This window comes from Sphaerodactylus townsendi, linkage group LG07 (assembly GCF_021028975.2).
Source record: "Sphaerodactylus townsendi isolate TG3544 linkage group LG07, MPM_Stown_v2.3, whole genome shotgun sequence".
Taxonomy (NCBI): Eukaryota; Metazoa; Chordata; class Lepidosauria; order Squamata; family Sphaerodactylidae; genus Sphaerodactylus; species Sphaerodactylus townsendi.
This window is the reverse complement of record NC_059431.1, coordinates 122266560-122288759: the sequence shown is the minus strand read 5'-3', so window position 1 is coordinate 122288759 and position 22200 is coordinate 122266560. Positions and strand designations below refer to the sequence as shown.

Sequence of the window (22200 nt, the reverse complement as noted above, 5' to 3'; positions counted from 1 at the left end):
GAGTAGTAACAGGCTCATTGCCTTGCCAGCAGCTGGACCAGGCTTCCAGCCAGACCAATGGCTGGACTTGACAGAAGGAAGTGTTGCGTGGTCGCTAGACAGTCCTTTTGCAAAGCTCCACCTCTGGCATTTGATTCCACCTCTGCTGGTGGACCTTTGGGGGTGCCCTGACCACCCGCTCTCAACATGCCAGAGATGCCTGCAGGTTCAGAGCGTTTTGGGACCCCTCCCACTAACCTCGTCCTCCTCACCCAAATGTCCTGACCCCCTTTTCGAAATTGAAATTCTGACAGTCAAAATATGTGAAGAGTATACTGAGAAGCACCTGCAGGGTCAGATGGGTGCATCAATACTGGATTGTCCCGTCCCGTCCCCCCCCTTGGGGGAGCTGTCAAATCTTCCTGGTTCTGACCGGTTTCTTAAAACTTTATTTATTGGGGGGGTCTATATTGGAGGACTAAGTTGCTGCTCAGCGTTTGTTTTATGCTCCTGGCCTGCTTTTGACAACTTCTCTTCAATGCCTGTCATTGATGTTGCAGATTTATGGCATTGTTCTTATGACTTTGCCTTGAGCCAGTCTGAGCAGCAGCAGCAGCAGCAGCAGCAGCACCCTTGGTGTGTAGCTACACAGCAGTCCACTGTCCATCTCGAGACAGATGAAGTCCCGGCAGCGTTGGCCTTCGCCCACCAACACTCAGCTGGTCAGCAGGTGGAAACAGCCCCGTCAAAGGAGGGGCCAGAGATGGCCTCTGGTGAGGTCCCTTCCCCACCTCCTCAGCAGCGGTGAGACTTGGTCTCCAGATCCCCACTGAAAGCAGAGCTGAGCCGCTGCCAAGGCTGGAACTTCGCTTTCTCACTTAAAACAGAAACAGGCCTTTATGGTGAGAGAACCCCACACTGGGTTGGAGAGCCACAGGAGCGGCTTCTCACTACTGAGCTAGACTTGGCCGGAGAGAGATTGTAGAAGACATGCTCGGCCCTCAGGGTGGACAGAGAAGAGAAATGACCGGGAGGAACCCTGAGAATAGGATTCTGGGTAAAACAGGAACAGCAGCAAGGGTGGGCAAAGGAGAGGTCAGGGAGCACCCCAGCTATTCCGTGCCGCCTCCAGTAAGGCAACGCAGAATGGACGTGCCCCTGGCCAAAAGACATCAAAATGTGCTCGTGGGGAAGAGGGATGTCAAAAGGGACTTGTAAATGACGGTGGTTTGCAACTCAAGCAGAATCGATGGGCACTGGGAACTGGAGGGAGACTCAAGTAGAGCCCTTGAAAGCAGACCTGAGGAACCCGGGTTCAAATCCCCTCTCAGCTGAGGAAATTTGCTGGGTGACCTTGGGCTAATCACATGTTCTCAGCCCCAAGTCTAGCTGGTATTTAGATGGGAGACCTCCAAAGAGCAGCAGGGGGGCAACGTGGAGACTGGCAATAGCAAATTTCTCAATTGAAAACACCACTAAGGGGTTGCCATAAGTCAGACATGACTTGACAGCAAAAAAAGGGACCCAACTTTAATGACGCACCTGTAGCCCGGGGGGGTGGGGGGGTGGGGGATACATGCAGCCAATAAGATTTCACTCCTGGAAGATGCAAGTGCAAAAGCCTCTACAAGCCACAAACTGTCATCTGTTGGTGGTGCAGGTGGCGCATGCGGCTGCTCTGCAAGCAAACGCTGCTTTTGAGTCAAAGCTCCCTCTGCCATCTGAGTATCTGCCGGAAGGAACTTTGACTTTCGAAAGCACCCCCCCCCCCCAACCTTGCCAGCATCTCGGGTGCGACTGGACTCAAATGGAGCTGTCCTGAAGAGCCAGTGGAGGCACCAAGGCTCTCACCCCTGCCCACGGCGAACACGGACTATCTGGACAGCTGCAAGGTGGTCGCCTCTGTGCAAGCAGGAAGAGGGTGTCTACCGGAGCGAGGGCCTTCGCAGCAGGCTGCCCCCAGGGAGATCTTGCCCAGCAGCGGAGGGGAAACTTGAGCCCAGGCACAGAATCGATCTTCTGGAGTGGCAGCGCACCCAGGGAGACTGGCAGGCGGCAGTTCTCCAGGGGCAGCCTTTGAGAATTGCCTTTAGACTGAACTGGGGCCTGCCAAGACGCAGGAGTCTTTTCCGAGGCAGCCTGGGCCGAAAGGCATGAAGCACTTTGAAGCAAACGAACCTTCCCCAGCCCAAAGGACTCACCGTCCATTCAGGGGCCACCGGAGCAGCAGCAGCAGCAGCAGCCAAAGGGAGACGAGGACAGCCGCGAGCCAAGCGCGGCGCTTCCAGATGGCGAAGGGCAGCCAGCAGCAGCTCATGTCAGAGGGGTTCTCGGGAACAGCCACTCTGGTGGACTCGGGGGCCCGGCCGGGACAGGCCTCCTCTAGCACTGCAGCAGCACCCACACCAGGCTTGTGCTGCGGGCCCTTAAGCCTCTCAGCCACGAGCCTCGCCTCAGCTCACCTCTCTAAAGCTGCTCAGAACCTCGACAGGCCGGCTGGCGACGAAAGCCAAGAGGGCAGAACTGGAGCTGCTGCTGCTGCTGCTCCATTTCCCAGCCAGGTGGACCAAAACCCAGAGGGGGGGGGGGCCACCAGCCGCCCCTCCCACCCCACGCAGCCAACAGAGGGCACCTCCTGCTCAGCTGCCACCCCAAGGCATCACCACAAGCCAGCAGTCTGTACAAGTGGGGGGCCCGGAAGGACTTGTGGGGAGAGGGGATTTCAGTCCTCCCCGTGGGTTCCTTTTCCTTGTCACTCAGCATTCACCCCTTTAGTGGCTCCCATCCCCTCGCAGCCCCCCTCCCCCCCGCTCTCCTGGCCAGCTGACTGACTGGGAGGAGGGTGTTGGAGCTGAAAGTGGGGGTGGGGTGAGCTTTTGGCTATAGGACTCCCCAATCAGCCGGCCACTGGTGGGCCTGGCAAGGGGACCACACAGCTCCACCGCCCTTCTCCATCCAAGGCTTCATGGGGGACTGGGAGGTCCCGTCACCCACCATACAGGATGCTGCTGCTGATCAGGCCCTGCTATGGGCAGCCGCCGCTGCCAAAAGCCACCGCCAGAACGGGCAGAAACGGCTTTCCAGCTTTCACAACCTTTTCAGGCCCCCCCCCCCCCCAGGTTTGCAGAAATAGCTACCCAAGTCCAACGTTGTCTCCATTGAGCACATTTTTGAGCCACACACATTGACACTAAAGTCAGGAATAAGGTTTTATTGGGCAGGATTCGTACTCTTGAGCAGTTATAATAGTTGGTCGGGAAGTAATCCAGTACAATGGAGAGAGGGAACCTGGGACAGAAGTGGTCATTTCAGGGAGCTCCACCCTGAGACGGTCACTCTGCCACTGATAAGAGTCAGAAACAAGGGAGAAGAAAGAGGTTCTTGTCTGGATTACCTTCCCCAAAGCTGTTCTTTGGCCCTTGACTAGCTGCCCTCAGTCCCCTCGAGGTCACAACATTTGAAAAGGCCAAGAGGAGAGGACTTCCTAGTGTAGCCTGCTAGGAAATGGGGAGGGGGTGACTCAATTCCACCAGGCAGTGGGGGAGAATGATGATTCCAGCTTTTGAGACTTGCAAAACTCTCCAGAGCGCTCCAGTATCCTCGGGGTGGGGGAGGGCATTCCTTTTCACTTCCTTGAGCAAATCTGAATGAACCAATCCCTTAAAGCACGACTTTGCTAAATGGATCTTGTACTAGCTGCCACTGGGCCTGCTGATCCTGCTTCCAGGATGATGGCAGCTGATCGCTCTTCCTTGAATCCAGTTGTAGATGTTAGAGAACAAACAGCTGAAGAAAAATCCAGAGGTCGTAGGAGAGCAGAGGGATTTATTGGAGCCCCAAGAACTCACACGTTCCTTCTACTGACGGAGTCCAAGATGGTCCTGCTCAGCTCAAGGGCCAGCAGAACCATTCTCCTTGCATTAATTTGCTCCCCCGCTTTACTGGGTGTGCCCAAATGCCGCCACCTTCTTATTCTTCTTCTTCAGCTTTCTCTTCTGCCTCTCCCGGAGCAGCTGGCGGTAGTGCAGGCGCTTGGGATTCAGCCCGTAGGCCTGGAGCCGGCAGCGGCTGAACTCTGAGCCCCCAACCCGCACCTTAGCCCCCAGCAGCTGCCCCTTCTTGCCCCCTTTTCGTCTCAGACCAGGCGCTGCAGCAGGCGGACAGGGGTCCACTGAGGAGGCGGCTGCCGGGGCTGCCTTGCCCGCAATCGGGTTCAGAGCGATGCTGGCTGTTCCATTGGGACGCTGGAGCCCCCCTTCCTTGCACGCTGGGGCGACGGGGGACAGCTCTTTAGAAGGCAGCTCCTGCCGTGGCGCCTTCTTCGGACCCTTCTTCCTTCTCTTGCCTGGAACCGCCTTTGCACCTTCTGGCTCTCCCTCGCTGCAAGGAAATCAAGCTCTTGACCACAAAGGGACAGGAATGCAAGTTCAGGGGGAGGTGGGAGCCCATCTGGCTGCTGCCTTCTGCCCCAAGGACCCCTGGAGCCTCCCCTGGGCCGCCCACTGGCTGAGGACGAGGGAGACGGCAGATCGGCAGGAAGCAAAAGGGTCTCCCCCTTCCCACCCCTACTGTCCAGAAGATGGTTTTTGGGAAGGCTGCAGACACTTATCTGGATGGCAGGGGGAAGCCAGGCTCATTTCTGATCCATGTACAGAACGCGCACACACGCGCACACACCCCAGCACTGGTGCCAGCACTGGTCTCACTCCCACAGGGCAGTCTGGAAGGGGCTCCTCTGAATCTGCAGTCTGACTCTGCAACCCCCCCGGGAGTCACGGGGCTAGCGAAGGTGAAGAGGGAAGAGCAGGGCTTCGGGTGGAGGCCGAGAGCTCCGCCGCCTCTCCCAGCCCACCCCCGTCATACATACTCTGCCCAGAGGGATTTCAAAATCTGCTGCTTCTTCCAGGTGTGCTGGCCTTTGCACTGGTAGACTTCCTTGTCATGCAGCTCTTCCTTCTCTGACCTGCACAGAAGCCAGAGACCCTGGTCAGACCCAAATACGCAGCTCTTTCGGGAGAACGGGAGAGAAGAGGTAGACACAGCAGACTCCACGAGACCAAGCTCAGAGGCAGAGGCAGGTTTGATTCCCCACTCCTCCACATGAACAGCAGATCAGATTTGTTTCCCTGCTCCTACACATGAAGCCACATGTGACCTTGGGCCAGTCAAAGTTCTCTCTGAACTCTCCCAGCCCCACCTTCTTCACGAGGTGCCTGTTGTGGTGATGGTGAGCCACTTTGAGACCCCTTTCCGTAGAGAAAGGCAGGGTTTGAAAAAACAACTACTCTTCTTCTCCAACGTGAGAGCCAGCTAGTAAAATCACCATGTTCTCTTGGCACGTCTGCAGTATTCTGGACTCTCTCTTGGATGATGCGGCCGTGAAATGATAGCAGTTAAAATCGGGCTCTGCCTGCCTGCCCAGTTTTGTGCTAACAGTGAGACATGGAGCCTGTCCACCTGCACTTGATGTCACGCGGGTGATGCCACAGTGAGAAGAGAAGAGGGGCTCCTGCTGTTCTTCACAGTCATGCATGGATCCCCCTCCCCCCCATCTCAGTGCCACTCCTGGGCTTTTAAAGCTCCTTGTTCTCTGAAACTGTTGTGTTCCGCTGAGCCCCCTCCTGCGGACACGTGCAGCTGCCCTCGGCCAAATCGGACCCTCCGTCTATCAAGGGGAGCCCCGTTGACTCAGACCAGCAGCAGCTCAGGCGGAGGCCGAAGACGTCCCCACCGACTGCCTGGTCCTTCTCGGGATTGAACCAGGGCCCTTCCGCGTGCTGAGCCGCCGCCCTCCCAGGGCCAGGTGGTTCCCCAGGCACTCTTCCCTGCGCTTCGGAGAGCGCGAGGCATCGAGGGCAGGCAGGCTTCCTGCCAAGAGAAGCCTCCGAACAGGAACCCCACGGCCTCTGTGCCTCTCCCTGGCAACAAGCAAAGCAGCCGCTGCCATCTTGCTGTCCCCTGAGTTGTCAAAGGCCAGGGAAAGAATGACAGGACAGCCAGAGAAGTGAAGGCCACGCAGACTCAGCAGCGCCTCTTTGTGCTGGCTTCATGCAGACACAAAATTCTCACGGGAGCAGCAGTGGCGTAGTGGCTAAGAGCAGGTGCACTCTGATCTGGAGGAACCAGGTTGGATTCCCCGCTCTGCCGCCTGAGCTGTGGAGGCTTCTCTGGGAAATTCAGACTAGCCTGTGCACTCCCACACACGCCAGCTGGGTGACCTCGGGCTAGTCACAGCTTCTCGGAGCTCTCTCAGCCCCACCTACCTCACAGGGTGTTTGTTGTGAGGGGGGAAGGGCAAGGAGATTGTCAGCCCCTTTGAGTCTCCTGCAGGAGAGAAAGGGGTGGGGTTTTAATCCAAACTCCTTCTGGTTTTTCCCTATCCTGAATGCAATCTTTTCAATAAAACCTCCTGTATGTCTTGGACTCACACACTATCCTGGTCACCGTGCCCTGGGAAAACCCAAGCGGCCAAGAGAATGGATGGAGAGGAAAGAGGGTAACTGCATGTTTCCCCCCAAATAAGACATGGTCTTATATTAATTTTTGCTCCAAAAGTTGTGTTAGGGCTTATTTCCAGGGGATGCCTTATTTTTTGCACCCCAGGGGCGTAGGGAGGGGGAAATGGTGCCCAGGCCTTTCTGTCGCACCCCCACAAGGTCGCCCCCCCCCCCCCCCCCCGCCAGGCCAGGCCAGGCACAGAAGCCTCAGATGCTCAGCCTGTCGACAGGCTCTGTGTGTTGAAAAAAGTTGTCTTTTAGCAGACCTCGTCCTGCCTTTGGGCTATCTTTTAAGTCATGGCGAGCATTTTTTAAATTATGATTTTTAACTGTAATGTAGGTTTAACATGTTGTTGCTGCCCTGAGCCCTTCTGGGATGGGCAGGATATAAAAATAAAAATGAATTTAATTTTTTTAACAGCATACCTATGAGCCTTTGCTAAATATGCAAATTAATAATACCTAGATTAACACTTATTCCTAACAACGCAAAGGTTTATGGCGCCCTGTAGGAAACCAGCTACCCTCTTGCACAGATCTGCGGAAGGAAGGGCCAGTTAATAAAAAGAACGTCACGGCTGCAACAGTCGGCCTTCAGTGCAAGAAGGCGGGTTAAGAGCTGGGCCCAAATCACCACCCAGAATGAGCAGAAGACTGACATCCCTTGCACGGCTTCAACAGTGCCTGAATCCCAAGGGCAGGCTCCTCCTGCAGGTGTCCGGAATCCTCCAGAGCGGAGGGCAGGCGGCCTAGCGTTAAAGCAAGTGGAAGCGTAAGCTCTGGGCTGCCTCGGCTTTTGTAACGGGAAGGTATTCAGCTACACGGCCCAGTAGGCTTGGAATTCCCAGACTCAGTGGGGAGCATGGCTTAGTATTTATATTTGTACACCGCCCTTCCCCTTATGGGCTCAGGGTGGCTTCCGTCAGATAAAAATACAATCACATTTAAGACCTTGACTGTAAAAACAGATGTGGTATCTAAGAACTCATTTTAAGCACAGTCTGCCCCGATCCTCTATAATGGGGGTGGGGGGGGGGAGAGAAAGAGGGAGGGCCAGACTGGTAACAAATCCATTTGCTAAAATCGTTCCTGCCTCAGCCTGGCAGACCAGCTCCACCTTGCAGGTCCTGCAGAACTGAGTGAGGTCCCGCCGGGCCCTGGTCTCAACTGACAGAGGGCTTCACCAGGCAGGGCCAGAGCTGAGAAAGTCAGCTGGGCATCGTCTGGGTCAGGGATTAGCAGTACGCAGCTTCGGGGCTGTACAGGGAGAGGCAGTGCTGACCTAAAGCATACCTGCCCAGTTCATTGGTACAGACAAACATGCCACTGGGGGGGGGGGAGGGGGGCTAGTCCATGATTCCAGTCCAGCCCCCCTTCCTCCATGAGAGTCAATGGAGCAAAAGGAATGCCTCTTCAGCAATCACAGGTGGCTGGCCTTTATGAATTCCAACACCTGTGAGGAAGACCCATCACCCAGTCTGTTTGTTTTAAAAAACAAACCTGAAACACACACAACAAAACACCACACTACACTAGTCCATAATGCATCACTGCAGAATGTGTCTGAACCAAAAGCCAGTCTTCCAATTAGAAAAAGGAAAACACATGGCTCTTGTACCCTGATTTCCCTCTCCCTTTAAGCATCTCAAAGCAGCTTCCAATCACACTGCCTTCCTCGCCCCACCACAGGCACCTTGTGAGGCAGGTGGGGTTGAGAGAGTCCTGAGAGAACTGTGACTGGCCCAGGATCACCCAAGCAAGCTTCATGAGGAGGAAGATGAAGAGGAGTTTGGATTTATACCCTGCTTTTCTCAACTGTCAGGAGACTCAAGGCGGATTACAAACTCCTTTCCCTTCCTCTCCCCACACCTAGTGAGGGAGGCGGGGCTGAGAGAGTTCTGAGACAGTGACTGGCCCAAGGTCACCCAGCAGGCTTCATGTGGAGGAGCAGGGAAACAAATCCAATTCACTAGGCCACAGGCTGCTGCTCTTAACCATCACACGACACTGGCTTCAATTAGTAGTAGCCTTATTAGTAGCCATTACTAGACAGCTGTGGGGCCAGACCTCTGCCCATCCTGACACACCGGGGGCACCCCCCCCCCTCAACTCTGCATCACCTGCTCGCTGGCACTGCCACTTCTGACCAAAGAAATCATGAACTCTTTCCAAACCTTCAAGCAGGAGGCCTGATTGAGTCCCAGGCCTCACCTGCTGCTTCCCAGGAGAGCCCCCCCCCCCCCGCCAAACGAGCCACAGCCACCTGAGTCCAGGGCAGCCCTCCCAATAGCACCTGTCCACTTCCACCTCTCACCTGTACATGCAGGTCTTCCGCAGAGAGCACCAGCGGTTCAGCTCCTTGTCATCGGCAGCCAAGATCTTTTTGGTGGGGGGAGAAAGAAAGCGGTGGGTTTTTGTGCTTAGTCGGCTGCTCAAGGGCGAAGGCCACGGGAGGCTCGAAACTGTTACCTCCTCAGTGGAGAGGCCGTAGCTGCAGGGAACCACACTGCGGTAGTTGAAGCGGCAGGGCACGTCCCCGATCAGATCCTCGTAGTCCAGGCGGTAGAACTCGTCCAGGTATTTCTCGAACGTCTCCGTCGCTGTAAGAACAAAAGCAGTTGGAGAGCTTTCTTCACAGTGTGGAGGCTGCACAGGTCTCTTCAGCTCTCCCGGGGCCCATCCAACCCACCCAAATGCTGCAGTTCCTGCCACACAGGGAAATACCGATGCGCTGAACATAATTCTTTCAAGCTAAACAATGATCCTGGCTCCTCCAGCACATCTGCAAGCACTTCACGGACAACTCAGGTCTGTTTCCTTGAACCTTGTGGGGGAGCTGCAAATGCGGGGGCTCCGTCCAGCACTCTAACCACTGTACCACACAGACCTGGGATTTCTAACTCATTATAGTTGTCATCCGAGCAAAACCTGGAACTCCTCAACCCAATGCAGGGTTTAGCCAGCACAACAACGCTAAAGAAAGCATCTGGATTTTTTCTTGGTTACAGCTGAATTTTACATAACGATCCCCTTTCTCAGGCCTCTTGCACAAATGGTCTGCCTAGTGAGGATCCAAGAGCCCCGCGGTGCAGAGTGGTAAGTTGCAGCACTGGAGTCCAAGCTCTGCTCACGACCTGAGTTCGATCCCGACGGAAGTCAGTTTCAGGAAGACGGCTCAAGGCTAGCTCAGCATTCCATCCTTCCAAGGTGGGTAAAATGAATACCAGCTTGCTCGGGGTAAAGAATAGATGACTGGGGCGAACACAGCCTGTATAGTAAATGTTGGGATGTGATGTCACCCCATGGGTCAGTAACAATCTGCATTTGCACTTAGTGAGGATCCACTATACTGCACCTCAACAAACAGGGGTCCAGCCCACAAAAACATCTGCTAGAACAGAACCTGGTTAGCCTTTGTGGAGCCAGGGGATTCCGACAAACAAAAGAGAGTACAAGCCCAGCTACAGCAGAACGAGATCCGCCAAACCTCCTCCGTGGGGGCAGCCAAACTCCTCTTTAAAAGCGCTGCGAAGCCTTTAGAAGATCTGCTCTCTCCCTGCGTTCGCCATCCTTGGCCAGGTGAGACAGCTCCCCACCCCGATCCCAATCTGCCTTACCAGTCCAGACACCCACCCTGCTCAACTTCTAAAACTCTGCCCAGGTAAGATGCCAGCACAGCAAGCAGCCTTACCTGGGTCAAAGAGTTTTTTCTCTTGACGGAGGAGGGCCTTTGCAAACTGCGACTGGCGTTTCTTCTTGCCCAGCAGGGGGAGCTCTGCCTTCCGTTTCTTTTTTGAAGGACCGGGCTGTTGGGTGGGGTCATAATCGGCATCCATCTTGGTGTGCGTGGGGAGGGGGAGAACAAACAGAAGAGCCAGAAAATGAATGGCAAGAAGCACAGACCCTTCAGGGGAGCAGAACAAGCAGCCCCAGTTTGCCTGTTTTGGCAGGCCAGGCAGACAGAAGCCCAAAGGGGCCCCCACCCCTGGGGTCGTGGAGAGCCTCGCTCCCCACGACCCTGCACCCAGCCTCTATCTCTCCCCCCAGCAACCCACAGAGGACGCAATGCACCCTCCACCATTCAAACACAGCTTGGGAAAGACTCTTGCAAAATTGCAGCTTTATCTTTGGTAGGTAAAACAGGTCTGTGCTGCATGCAAAGAAGACGCCTGCAAGTGGCGCCCGCAAGGGGTGTGGGGGTGTGTGTGTGTGTGGGGGCATCATTCCATTCACTTGCGTGGCCAATCCCTCCTGTTGCCAGAGGCCCTGCCAGCTGGCCCCTCTTAAACAGCAGAAAGCACAATGCTGCCAGTTCTGGCCACAACATTTGCCCCTCTGGGTGCTTCTGCCAGCCTCTATGGTACAGGACAGGAAGGACCAGGTGACATGGAGGAGATGCCCACAAACAGGACAAACAGGCATACCACGAAGTCAGGATCCTCACAGTGGGGCTGGCATTCCTCCACCCGCTGCAGCGAAGCCTCCGCTTCAGGACCACCCGTCCCGGTCCACTTGTCCCAATTCCACTCACCTTGGTTGGGAGAAATTAAAGCCTCTGTGACTCTGTGTTCAAATCAGCAACTGCAGATTCCGCCGGCCGCTGGAGCCCTCCCAGCCATTCGGGGGAGATATTTAGTGACAGGACAGGGTCCTGCAACCAACGCTTGTATTGCAAATCAAACACTCTGGTCTGCCCCGGTCACTTCTAGAACGAGCAGCTGCTTCAAGGGGGGGAAAAGGGGGGAGAAATGCAGTTCCCCGCGGGGTGCTTCTGAGAGCCAGCGTGGTGGAGTGGTTACGAGCAGGTGAATTCTAATCTGGAGAACCAGGTTTGATTCCCCACTTCCCCACCTGAGTGGCAGAGGCTTATCTGGTGAACCAGATGTGTTTCCACACTCCTACATTCCTGCTGGGTGACCTTGAGCTAGTCACAGTTCTCTCAGAACTCTCTCAGCCCCACCCACCTCACAAGGTGTCTGTTGTGGGGAGGGGAAGGGAAAGGAGCTTGTCAGCCCCTTTGAGTCTCCTGCTTACAGGAGAGAAAGGTGGGGCATAAATCCAAACTCTTGTGTCCACCGCATATGCTGCCTCACCACTTTCCTGAAGTGAGCAAGGCCTGAGGTGGCTGGCTGCCAGCGAGGCTTCTGATAGGCCCCTGGCGATTGGATCGGCAGTGCAGATTTTTAAAAATGGTGCCACTGCAGCACTGTGTGCTGAAGGCAAGTTGAGGCAGCCATTTCACGGCTGCGTCCACCCCCCTGTGCCAGGAGTCCAAAGGCGTCCCCAGCCTCAAGGCGGCGAGGAGGGGCTCCTGCTCCAGGGGAGCAGCTATTAAGAACCCCCAGTTCTCTGACACATCTTCACAATGATGTGAGCGCCCGAGACTGAATCCCAGTTCAAACCGTACGGACGGTTTCTCCAGGAGGTTTTCAGCGTGGGAGGGGCATCCTATTCCTCCGCCACGGGTCCAGGGCCCACGGCTTCTACTGAGCAGCCATCCTGGCCACGGACACCCCCAAGGACCTGTCCCCACCCCCAGGAACACATGAGAACTGTGACCATTTGCTGTCCCACCAACCAAACGTGGCCGTTCCATTTACCCGTCACAGGGGATACCTGCTGGCCCAGCCTCAGTGAGTTTATCTAAGCCCTCTTAGATAAAAGTCAGTTTCAACCCGCCATTGCGCTCTCCTTGCCCCAGAGCGTCCAACACACCGTCACTTCCACTCTCTGCTTCAAACTGGGGCTTCTCTTCCTCGTTGACACCGTAATATTCATCTCCAAAGAGTTCCTGAGGAAGACAAGCAGGCGCCCTCAGCAGCAGCACCAACGCCCACCGGGACAACTGGGGGCAGCGCCTCCTCCCAGCAATAAGCAACTTGCAGGCCCCGACTCACATGAACTCTCCAGCCTTTTCCCAGAAACTGTCTGCATTGAAAACTTGCTTGCTTTGGAAGCAACGCTTCACTTCTCGGCCCTGCTGCCCGTGTAAGATGTCTTTGGAAAGGGACTGGTGAATTGCTCCAGGTCAGGGATTCTCAAAGGTATTTTGAGGCAGAAGTGGGGGGAAGAGAATTTCGGGGCAAGGATTCCTGGGCCAGCTGGGGGAGAAAATGTCTTGCCTTTCCATTATCACTATGTGATGACTGCCAAGTTTTCAGGAAAGATGCAGCACTCTCCTTGCTGTGTACCCTATTCGGGGGTGGGGGTGGGGGTGGGGGGGATGTGTGTGCCCGTGGGCCTCTGTGTGTGGGGTGTGTGGCTGAGGGAGAGGGCAGCTGCAGGGTCAGGGTGGGCTGGCGGGCTGCTTTGCATGGCAAGATGTAATTTTTAAAAGGAAAAACAGCGGCACTCTCCTCAGCGTGCAGCCGGGGTGGGGGTGGGGGGAGTCGAGGAAAGGGGCTCCCACGCTGCTCCTTTATCAGGCAAGGTTTTTTTATAAAGGAAAAGCAGCAGGACTCCCCTCATTGTTGTTCTGAATTTGCAGTAGACTTAGTACCAAGTAAGAGGCGTGTGTAGGAACCACTGCTCTAGATAATGGCACTCACTCCACAGCCCGTGGATGGCCACATCTGAAATTACTATCAGCCTAATGAGCCACGTTTACTTCAATTCCAGGCATCAGACTGACAGCTGACCCATATTCCTTCAGGTGGGAGCTCCTTCAAGCTGATGCCAATTAACAAGCCCTGTTGGGCAATGGGTACGCTCACTTTCCGGAAGAACCGGGCAGGTGCCACACTGGGAAAAAGCACTCAGGTGAGCCACAGGTGGCTCCTGAACCACTGTGCAGTTATCACAGGAATAAGATGTTGCTTATGTGAAGGATGAGGAGGATACCCCTCCCCGCTTCTCTCCTGTAAGGAGATTCCAAAGGCTGACAAATTCCTTTCCCTTCCTCTCCCCACAACAGGCACCTTGTGAGGCAGGTGGGGCAGAAATGAGTTCCAAAGAACTGCAACTAGCCCAAGGTCACCTAGTAGGAATATGTAGGAGTGGGGAAACAAACTTGGTTCACCAGATAAGACTCCGCTGCTCACGTGGGGAATCAAACCTGGCTCTCCAGATTAGAGTCCACTGCTCCTGACCACCACATCATGCTGGCTGAAGCAGGAAGGAAGAGCGAGAGACAGAGAAGACTGTCCAACCAGTTCACAGCTAGTCAAGAGAGGCTAAAGATGGAATCGTGGCTGGATCTGCCATTTAATCACCACTATCTTTAAGAGTGCAATGTCAACATTAGCCCAAATAAACTAAAAAATACACACGTTGCACTCTGGCTGTGTCCAATCTTATATATTGATCTTACATTGATCTTATATTGATCTTGAGGCTTCTAATGGGTATATTGGCTCTCTGTTAAGAAGGCAGAGATGGGAGTGGGCAGCTCTTAACAGAGAGCCAATATACCCATTAGAAGCCTCAAAGAACTGTTGGAAGTTGATTGAACATACTGGCATACTGAGGAAGACGCATGAAAAACGTTATATACGCGCAAGAAGTTTTTATGTAGAACCTACAGAATTGGAATATGGACTACATGGTTTCTGAACAAAGAATTGATGGACTAAGTGATTATTTATGTTTAGTTATAAGAGTTGGAAGACTTATGCTGTAACTTTAAGAACGTTGTCAGAGAAATAAGGAAATGTAAATACAAATAGAAGTGTTAAGTTGTTTAATTATATGTAAGATCAATATATAAGATTGGACACAGCCAGAGTGCAATGTCTGTATTTTTGAGTTTATTTGGATCTGCCATTTATACATTTACCAATTTAGTTTGGAAACTAAGTTTAGTCTGTGAACCAGTGGTCAAATGCCCCAATTAGTCATGAAGGTCACTGGGTGATGTTGGGACAGTCACTACCCTGCCTCACTGTTATACAGACAGAGAAGGGGGGGGGGGGAGAACCAGGTAGACTGTCTTGGAGGAAGGGTGGATGAAAACATACTATTATTGTGATTATCTGGTTATTTATTATCCGCCTCTCTTGCTGAGGCTCAAGGCGGATGGCAGAGTGTAAGCCAAGCATAATCAACAGGGTGAGACATCCAGTGAACAGAACAATATGGGATCAGGACCACAGAAATCTGAAAACAAAGCGATCGCAAACAGGGCAGAAACATAAGTAGACTGCTGTAATTTATAGAAATGTTTGCAGTTTTTAAAGAGTCAGATATAGTATTTGCCTTTAATTATTTCAAGGATTTGTAAACACCTGTATGAATTGCAGAAGAGTGGCTGCATAAGTCTTTAAGGTGCTCCTAGATGCCTGGGGGGGGGGGGTTGGGGGGGGGAGGAAATTTGGCAGCAAAAATAAGAACCAGGAGCTTGAAGGGCGTCACTGGATTTTTCGGACTTGTGCCCCAGTGATGCTTGGCCAACGCTCCCAACTCCAGGCCTACTGGCCCAAGATGGACTTAGTTATCAGAGAGGATGTAGGCAGCGCTGCAGAAATTGGGTGGGAACACAGAATACTATTATTCTGTGTTCTGGAAGCAGCTCAGCTTTTGCTTTAAAAAAAGGAAGATCACAAGACAAAGGCTGGATTCAAATCCTGCATGTAGACTGCAGCTTATGGAATGGCCCTTTCCTACCTCCCTCACCCCAATTCTGCTCTCGAGCCTGAAGAGCCTTTTTAAGACAGCAGAACTATCCAGTGGAAATAAGTGGATTAAGGTGTGAGGTTTGGAGGACGGTTTTGCTACGAAAATGTGGTCAGAAGCCGGAGGACCCATCAACCACCGAACCCAACTTAAAATACTAGGTGAGCATTGGGAAAGGTGTTAGTCAACACCTTTGCCTCCATCAGACTTGCAAATTGCCTCTTAGCCCCCAAGCCAGTCTGTCCTCCCTGCACAGTGGGAGATGTACAGCAAGCAGAGCACCTTATATAACAGTGGTTCTCAAACTTTCTTCACCCACGCACCCCTTGGCAACCCATCCCCCATACTGCACCCCCATATTAGAAAACCCATTATGTAATATTTTTTGCGTACCATCAAACGCTCTTGCGCATACCCCTAGGTGTACACACACACACCAGGTTAGGAGTTACTATTCTATAAGAACTCTGGGAGAGCTATTCCTGGCAGGCCCTCTCAGATGCAGGCGTGGGTAAGCCAGCTCTCTTGCCAACCAGCAAGCCCTGGCACACATCTGGCTAACAAGAGAGGAAGCATCTTTGCCAGTCAAGAACCAGAATCCCTGGTTTAAATGTTTCCTTCGCCATGAACTCAAATTCAGCAAATAGCACCGCACCTTTTACCTGGAGACCCCACTGGCCCACACCTGAGAAGCACCAGGTGAATGCATGACATCTCCAACCCCAGCAGCAGGGAATGGCCCCTCACCTCCATCAGCTGGTCGTGCTGGGCGGGGTCAAAGTCCGTCTCCAGGTGCCCCTCCTGGAAGGGGCTGGTCTCACTGCCGGTGATCTCCCGCAGCTTCTCCAGCCGCTGCAGAATCTCCTGCCGTTTGAGGTTCTTCAGCTGCTTCAGCTCCTCCTGTTTGCGTTCCTTTGCCTTTGAGATAGACAATTCATGGCGTAATTCGGCAGGGCCCGCTTTGGACCATCCCGGCACCCAGCTCCTTGAGGGACAAAAGCCTCTGCAAATGCCCTCATCCTGAACCCCAGAGACATCAACTCACTTTGCTCTTGCGCTCACGGATCTCCAAGCGTTTCTCTTTCCGGCGTTCATCTTTCTGGCGCACTGAAGTTGCAATAACGCGGGGATGCGATTTCAGCTGACCAGGGTGGGGTGGGCAGAGAGAAAGACATAAAGGGGGCATTCATTCATTTCTGCACCCTTTCTGATGGAAGTCCAAAAGTAGTACCAGACCCCGTACAGACGCCACCAAACCCAAATTCCCGTCTCAGCAATGAGGCTGGAAGGCCCCAGAGGGACTCCAGCATCCCAGCCCCACAGAGAACCCCCCCACCCGAGCAGAAGAATCTGTTCTCACCAGCTGGGCCTGAGGCTCCTCAAAGCGGAAGTTGTACTTGCGTTCAAAATCCTCTTGTTTCTTGAGAAAGAGTTCGCCCTCATCGGAGGAGTCTGACGCGGACAGCTGGCTGAGGCATGAGAAGGAGAGAGAACATGAAGACCAGTTTTGGCAATCCTTACATTGGAGTCACAATGCACTAAAGAGTAGCATGATCCCAAGCCATGCAAGGCTTTCCTAAGAAGGATCACAGAAGCGGTCACACACGAACACACCCACACCCACGCCTCCGCCTCATGCAGAACCAGACTGTTGGTCCACCAAGGTCAGTATACTCAGACTGGCAGCTGCTCTTCCAGGGGCCAAGCAGAGGACTCTCACGTCACCAACAGCCTGGGCCTTTTTCACTAGAGGTGCTGGGGACTGAACCTGGGGACCTTCTGCCTGCCAAGCACTGAGCCATGGGGTCCCTCCCTCCCCAGGTGGGCTGCCAGTCGCCTCAAGCAGGACGGTGGGAAAGGCAGCCTAGAAACCCCCCAGACCAAGAGAGATGCGCAGGTGGCTGCCGCCCTGAACCAAACCAGGATCCTGTGTGAGCGGCCAGCAACCTTGCAAAAGTTTCAATGTAACGTATAACAATAAAATCTTAAATTGATGTTGTGGCTCCCGATCTGGAATCTTCTGCTTGCTTCAGCCGCATCAGTTCAGGCAGAAATTCCATTGCTTACATTGACAATACAGACAGCTATTCAACTTGGTTCCCGATGGTATTCAGCCTGCTTTCACTAGATTTCTTATGTCCCAGCAGAAATTAATATATTGGCATGTTATAGGCAGAAGTTCAGTACTGAAACAGGACAGACACAAGTTGAATTTCTGCCTGTAGTGTCAACACTGGCTGCAAACAAGTTGAACTTTGGCCTGTATCAGGTCAATATATTAATGAACACAAGGTGAATTTCTGCTGGTACTGATGAAAGCTAGCGGCAGAAAACAAGCTGAATGGCTGCCTGTGCTATGTCTATATCAGCGGGAACCAAATTGAACTTCTATCCATATTGTGTCAACACATCAATGTAAGCAAAGACCTTTTTGGCTGAACTGATGTAGCTGAAGCAAGTAGAAGTTCAAGAACAGAGAATCACAATACCGATTGAAGAGTTTATTATTATATATCATATTGAAACTTTTGCCGGGTTATTTGCCATCCACACAGGACCCTCTCTTGTACTGACAACTTCCAGTGCGTGTAACCAGTGAGCCATTGTAGGACTGAGTGGCACATCCGCAGGAGATCTGTCCTCAGAGGACCACCGAGCTGGAGAAATGGTCTGCTTGCTCCGAGGGGAAGACGCTTCAAAACAGTCACGGCAGCGGCTCCCTGAATGCTCCCTTGGAGAGTCTGCCCTTGGCCTCGGCCCCCGACACCTCTGGGCCCGAGGAGGCAGGCGTATAACGTGCCTGCCCCCACCCCAGCAGGTGCCCAGAGGGATCTTCCCGTCCTGTGCTCTACATGTGCCAAGGGGAGTCTCTGGTGCCAGCACGTCTAGAAGGTTCTCCCCAGCCAAGGCAGTATCCTGTAGCCTTGCAGATGCTTCCCCCCAGCCGGGCAACATTGCGCATGAACACACGAAGATGCCTGACACAGAACCAGGCCCTCGCGCCACTAAAAAGTCAGAACTGTCTGGCTGTAGCGGCAGCGGCTCTGCACGGTCTCATGAGAAGTCTTTCACATTGCCTTTAACTGGAGATGCGGGGGATAGAACCTGTGCACCCAGAAGGTACTCTACCGTAGAGCCACTGAACCAACAACATTCCAGGTGGCCAGAAAACTCACAGAATATAGCAGCTGAATCAAGGTTTACACCATGGGAGAGATCAGCTGTCGGCAAAAGAACCTGTCTTTTGAACCTGGGTCTCGCAGGCGCAGGACCACCCCGACTCTCGGCTGATCAGTGGAGGGGAGTGGGCGAAGGGGAGATACCGTGCACACATAGTCTCTTTCTCAGCGGCTGGGAACAAGCCAAGGCAGAATATCCGAATGCCCAGAGGTCACGGCCTGTATGATGCCCCCTGGCCCCGCCCCCTCTGTCTCCCCGGCAATAATCCAGGTCATCCCTCAAAGCCGTGCTGTAATTGGCCAAAGCCACAACCTCCTTGGAGCAGCCAATAAGAGTGAGAGGCAGATCTCTGGGATACCTGCAGATTGATACAAAGAAGGCGGGACAAGTTACTCTGTTGCTATCCTAGTTGCTACTCAAATACCGGGCAAAGGGGGCGGGGGAAGGAATCCCAAACTCAACCTCTGGTATTTCGAGTGGAGGGGCCGTCAGCAGCAGACAGTGGGAAAGACTCGGATTTGCTTGAGGTGCGCAAGAGCTGGTGCACGGGCAAGCAGGCGCCCTGAGGGGATTCACAGGGAAGGGAAATCCCACCCCCCACCCCCTCGTTTATGTATTTATTCCTCCAATTAGTTTCATACGCCACCCTCCCCCTGATGGCCTCGGGGACAGCCTCATAATCCTTTTCAGCTCCTGCTTTTTTAGTTTTACTCAATTTATACCCCACCTTTCTCCCCCTGGAGACCTGAACTGGCTGACATAATTATCTCCATTTTCCCCCTCACAACAACCCTGTGAGGTAGGCAAGGCTGAGAATATGACTGGCAGAAGGTCACCAATCAAGGTTCCATGGCAGCGCAGGGAACCAAACCAGGGGCCATTCAGGTTGTGGTCCAACCCTGCAACACTGCACTGGCTCTTCTCTTCCCGTTCTTCCTCCCAACCCCATCACAGGTTGCCAAAGTCCAATTCCGTCTCCCCTTCCTCCCCTCGCCTTTCTTAGCCTCACATCTGACAGGGACTTTCCAAGCAATTCAAAGGCACTGGAATCTCTCAAGACTTGCATGAGGCCATCTGCCATTTTTCGGTTGCCCAGGCAGTCAAGGTGTCATGAGGTAGCCCAAGGAGAGCTCAGCCCTTGCAAACTATTTGGCTCCCTCGCCCCCCAATAAACGAGGCCTTTTTTGCTCGTTTGAGGCTTGTAAACAGCTACCCCATTGTGAACCTACGCAGGAGGGCTGCAGCTGGCTATTAGAGAACACTGACCCAGAGGGACCAGTGGCCAGAATGGGCAAAAAGCCCAGCCTTACATGCAAGAGAAAGAACGACCAGCTGACGTCGGCTATTCATAAATGGTGACTGCAAGCGGGAAAATTAAGTCAACCAAGTACAGTTTTCAACACTTTTTTTTTTTGTTTTCCAGGGGCCTACTTGGAATTGGCACCCTGTGGATTTTGTACACACCCAAGGCCCAGCTCACACACACACAGAAACACTGACCTAGTTCCACAAGGCGTGCATGAAGCACCTTCCATTGTGATTCAGTAATTTGTGCCACAATACAGCTCCTTTTTCCACAGGGCTCCTGAATGTCGCAAGAATTGGCAGCGCCATGAAGAGGACACGCACGGAACTGACCGCGCAGGACTACTGTGCCCTGAATCCCACAGCCTTGACCACGGGACAAAAGGCTGCACACTGCAACTCCAAACACACCAAGGCTGAAATTATTTAGTCTGCACACACAAAAATGCATTAAGGTATGTTCAGAAGCTATTAAACACCATTCTGTGGTTTTGCCTCAGCACACTTGAAGACAAGCTGCCTAGTTCAGCAGACAGTATCTGCCAGAATCTCCTCCTCCTCCCCCACCTGAGAGCACCCCTCACCTTTCCTTTCCTTCCCCTGCTTCCTTGTAGCATTGGTTCAGGATGTAATTGCGCAGGAATTGCTCTTTCTCATCCAGTTTGGGGTCATTCCAGTATTCTCTAAGGGGAGCCTGGAAGGAGATAGACACAGACTGACACCTGACGGAAGGTCACCCATTCAAAGGCCCCAACAGCTCCATGGGGGTGGGAGCAACGGTTCTTCCACATCAAGCAACCAAAAATCCAGACAGGGATTGGGAACAATGCCAAAACAGCTCCAACAGCCAGTGACACTTTTATCCCTAACAAGGTTAGAGGTTTCGGTGGTCACATACTGGGCCAGGTGGAAGAACACTTGTGAATTCAGTAACACAGGCCACTGCCAACCCCCACTCCCCGTCTTGGAGGGTAAATGGGACTTCATGCATTCTGCTTCAAGAGGCATCTTTCTGATGGGAAATGGAAACTGTATTTTTTATCTGAGGCCAAATCGATTATGTGAGATTAATAATAATAGTGAGATTATTAATTTGTGAATGATTAAGATATAAGTAACCGATTATCAGATGCTTATTGCTGTTTTGGAACTAAAGGTTAGATGGTGACCAATTTTAAAACTATAGAATGTTCTCTAAATGATATTAGTGTTATAATTCTAAGATTCAATGCACTAGAATGTATATAACTTATGGGTAACTGTATTTCTTTTTTGTATTGTCAAAGGCACCAGAATCAAAGGCCAAGGGCATGCTAGGTTCATGGACAATGAACTCCACCCAGACACAGGGTTTGCATTCACCAAGACTATTGCTGCTGCAGGGAATGCAAATGTGAATCATTCCCTGGACTGAAAAACCCCACCCGCATACAATGCAGTGAACCACACACCTTTCCATAGCAAGTTCCCCCCAAACACTTACTTCGCATTGGGTCTCCCCACACCTGGGGATCGTTGGACAATATACCCCTTTACCTCAAACATTTCCATTCTGCACTTGGGGACACAGTGTGTAACAGACTTCTCTCTGTGACACACCTCTGAAGATGCCAGCCACAGATGCAGGCGAAACGTTAGGAACAAGGTCTACCAGACCACGGCCACGCAGCCCGGAAAGCCTACAACAACCTGTATTTCTTTTCTTTTTCTATATTTCCTTTTCATGTTTCTGAATTATATTTGAGAAAATTAATAAAAATGTTATTTGAAAAGGAGGCATCTTTGCATTCCATCAGAATAGCTAGAAAGCCAACTCAGGACAGCGGTCCCAGAATGAAAGTCTCAGTTCAACAGCGTTGCAAGTCTGAGGGAGATGCAGACAGGCGTGTCTGGTGGTTGCCTGTCCTTCCTGAAACCACAGCTGCCCAAGACTTTGGAATGTGCCTTGAAGTCAGCAGAAATCAGTCAGGGTCAGCTCACAGGCTTCCAACTGGCGCGTCACTCACCAGATCCTGAAGGGCCTCCTCTGCTTGAACCTCCTCTTGACCTTTCAGCCAGCTTATATAATCTGCCTTCTCCAGCTCCTGCAGGGGCAGAGGAACAGAACTGGACATGCCGGCGGCATCAGCCACGCTCACCCCCACCCGACCCAACATGACGCAGCTTTTACTCCTGCCCCTTTTTTTATTTACATCAGGGGTCCCCCAAGCTTTTGAGCTCTTTGAAATTCTGAAACAAGAGGTGGAAATGACTGCCACAGCCGAGCTTCTGTCATACAGTGGAGATCCTGGAGCTGTGATAGCAGCTGCTGCCAAAGCAATACTTTAAAGAAATCTGCACATGTCTAATAGCCAATCAGAAGAGTTGCTGGGCAAAAGCTCCACACCCAATTTCTAAAAACCCTGATTTAAATGCTTAATCCTCCAGAGAAGCTGTAGCTCCTGCCCAGCAAAACCGTCAGTGTAGTGCAGTGGTGAAGAGCAGGTGGACTCTAATCTGGAGAACCCCGCCTGATCCCCCACTCGGGCAGCAGACTCTTTATCGGATGAACTGGATGTGTTTCCCTGTTCCTCCACATGAAGCCTGCTGGGTGACCTTGGGCCAGTCACAGTTCTCTCTGAACTCTCTC

General features: G+C 52.8%; 1 protein-coding gene across 1 annotated transcript in view; it reads right to left on the bottom strand.

The window, feature by feature from the left end:
* Positions 1-3175: 3175 nt before the first annotated feature.
* Positions 3176-22200, bottom strand: part of KRI1 (KRI1 homolog) — a 32196-nt gene continuing 13171 nt past the window's right edge. The window contains exons 8-19 of the mRNA XM_048503885.1: positions 21578-21655; positions 20156-20265; positions 16447-16555; positions 16132-16227; positions 15834-16004; positions 12192-12267; positions 10901-11007; positions 10168-10312; positions 8946-9076; positions 8791-8855; positions 4847-4942; positions 3176-4359 (exon numbers count right to left, since the gene is read on the bottom strand). Coding sequence (XP_048359842.1) covers positions 3918-4359; positions 4847-4942; positions 8791-8855; positions 8946-9076; positions 10168-10312; positions 10901-11007; positions 12192-12267; positions 15834-16004; positions 16132-16227; positions 16447-16555; positions 20156-20265; positions 21578-21655 — 1626 coding nt within the window. The 3' untranslated portion in view covers positions 3176-3917. The remainder of the gene's footprint in view (positions 4360-4846; positions 4943-8790; positions 8856-8945; positions 9077-10167; positions 10313-10900; positions 11008-12191; positions 12268-15833; positions 16005-16131; positions 16228-16446; positions 16556-20155; positions 20266-21577; positions 21656-22200) is intronic.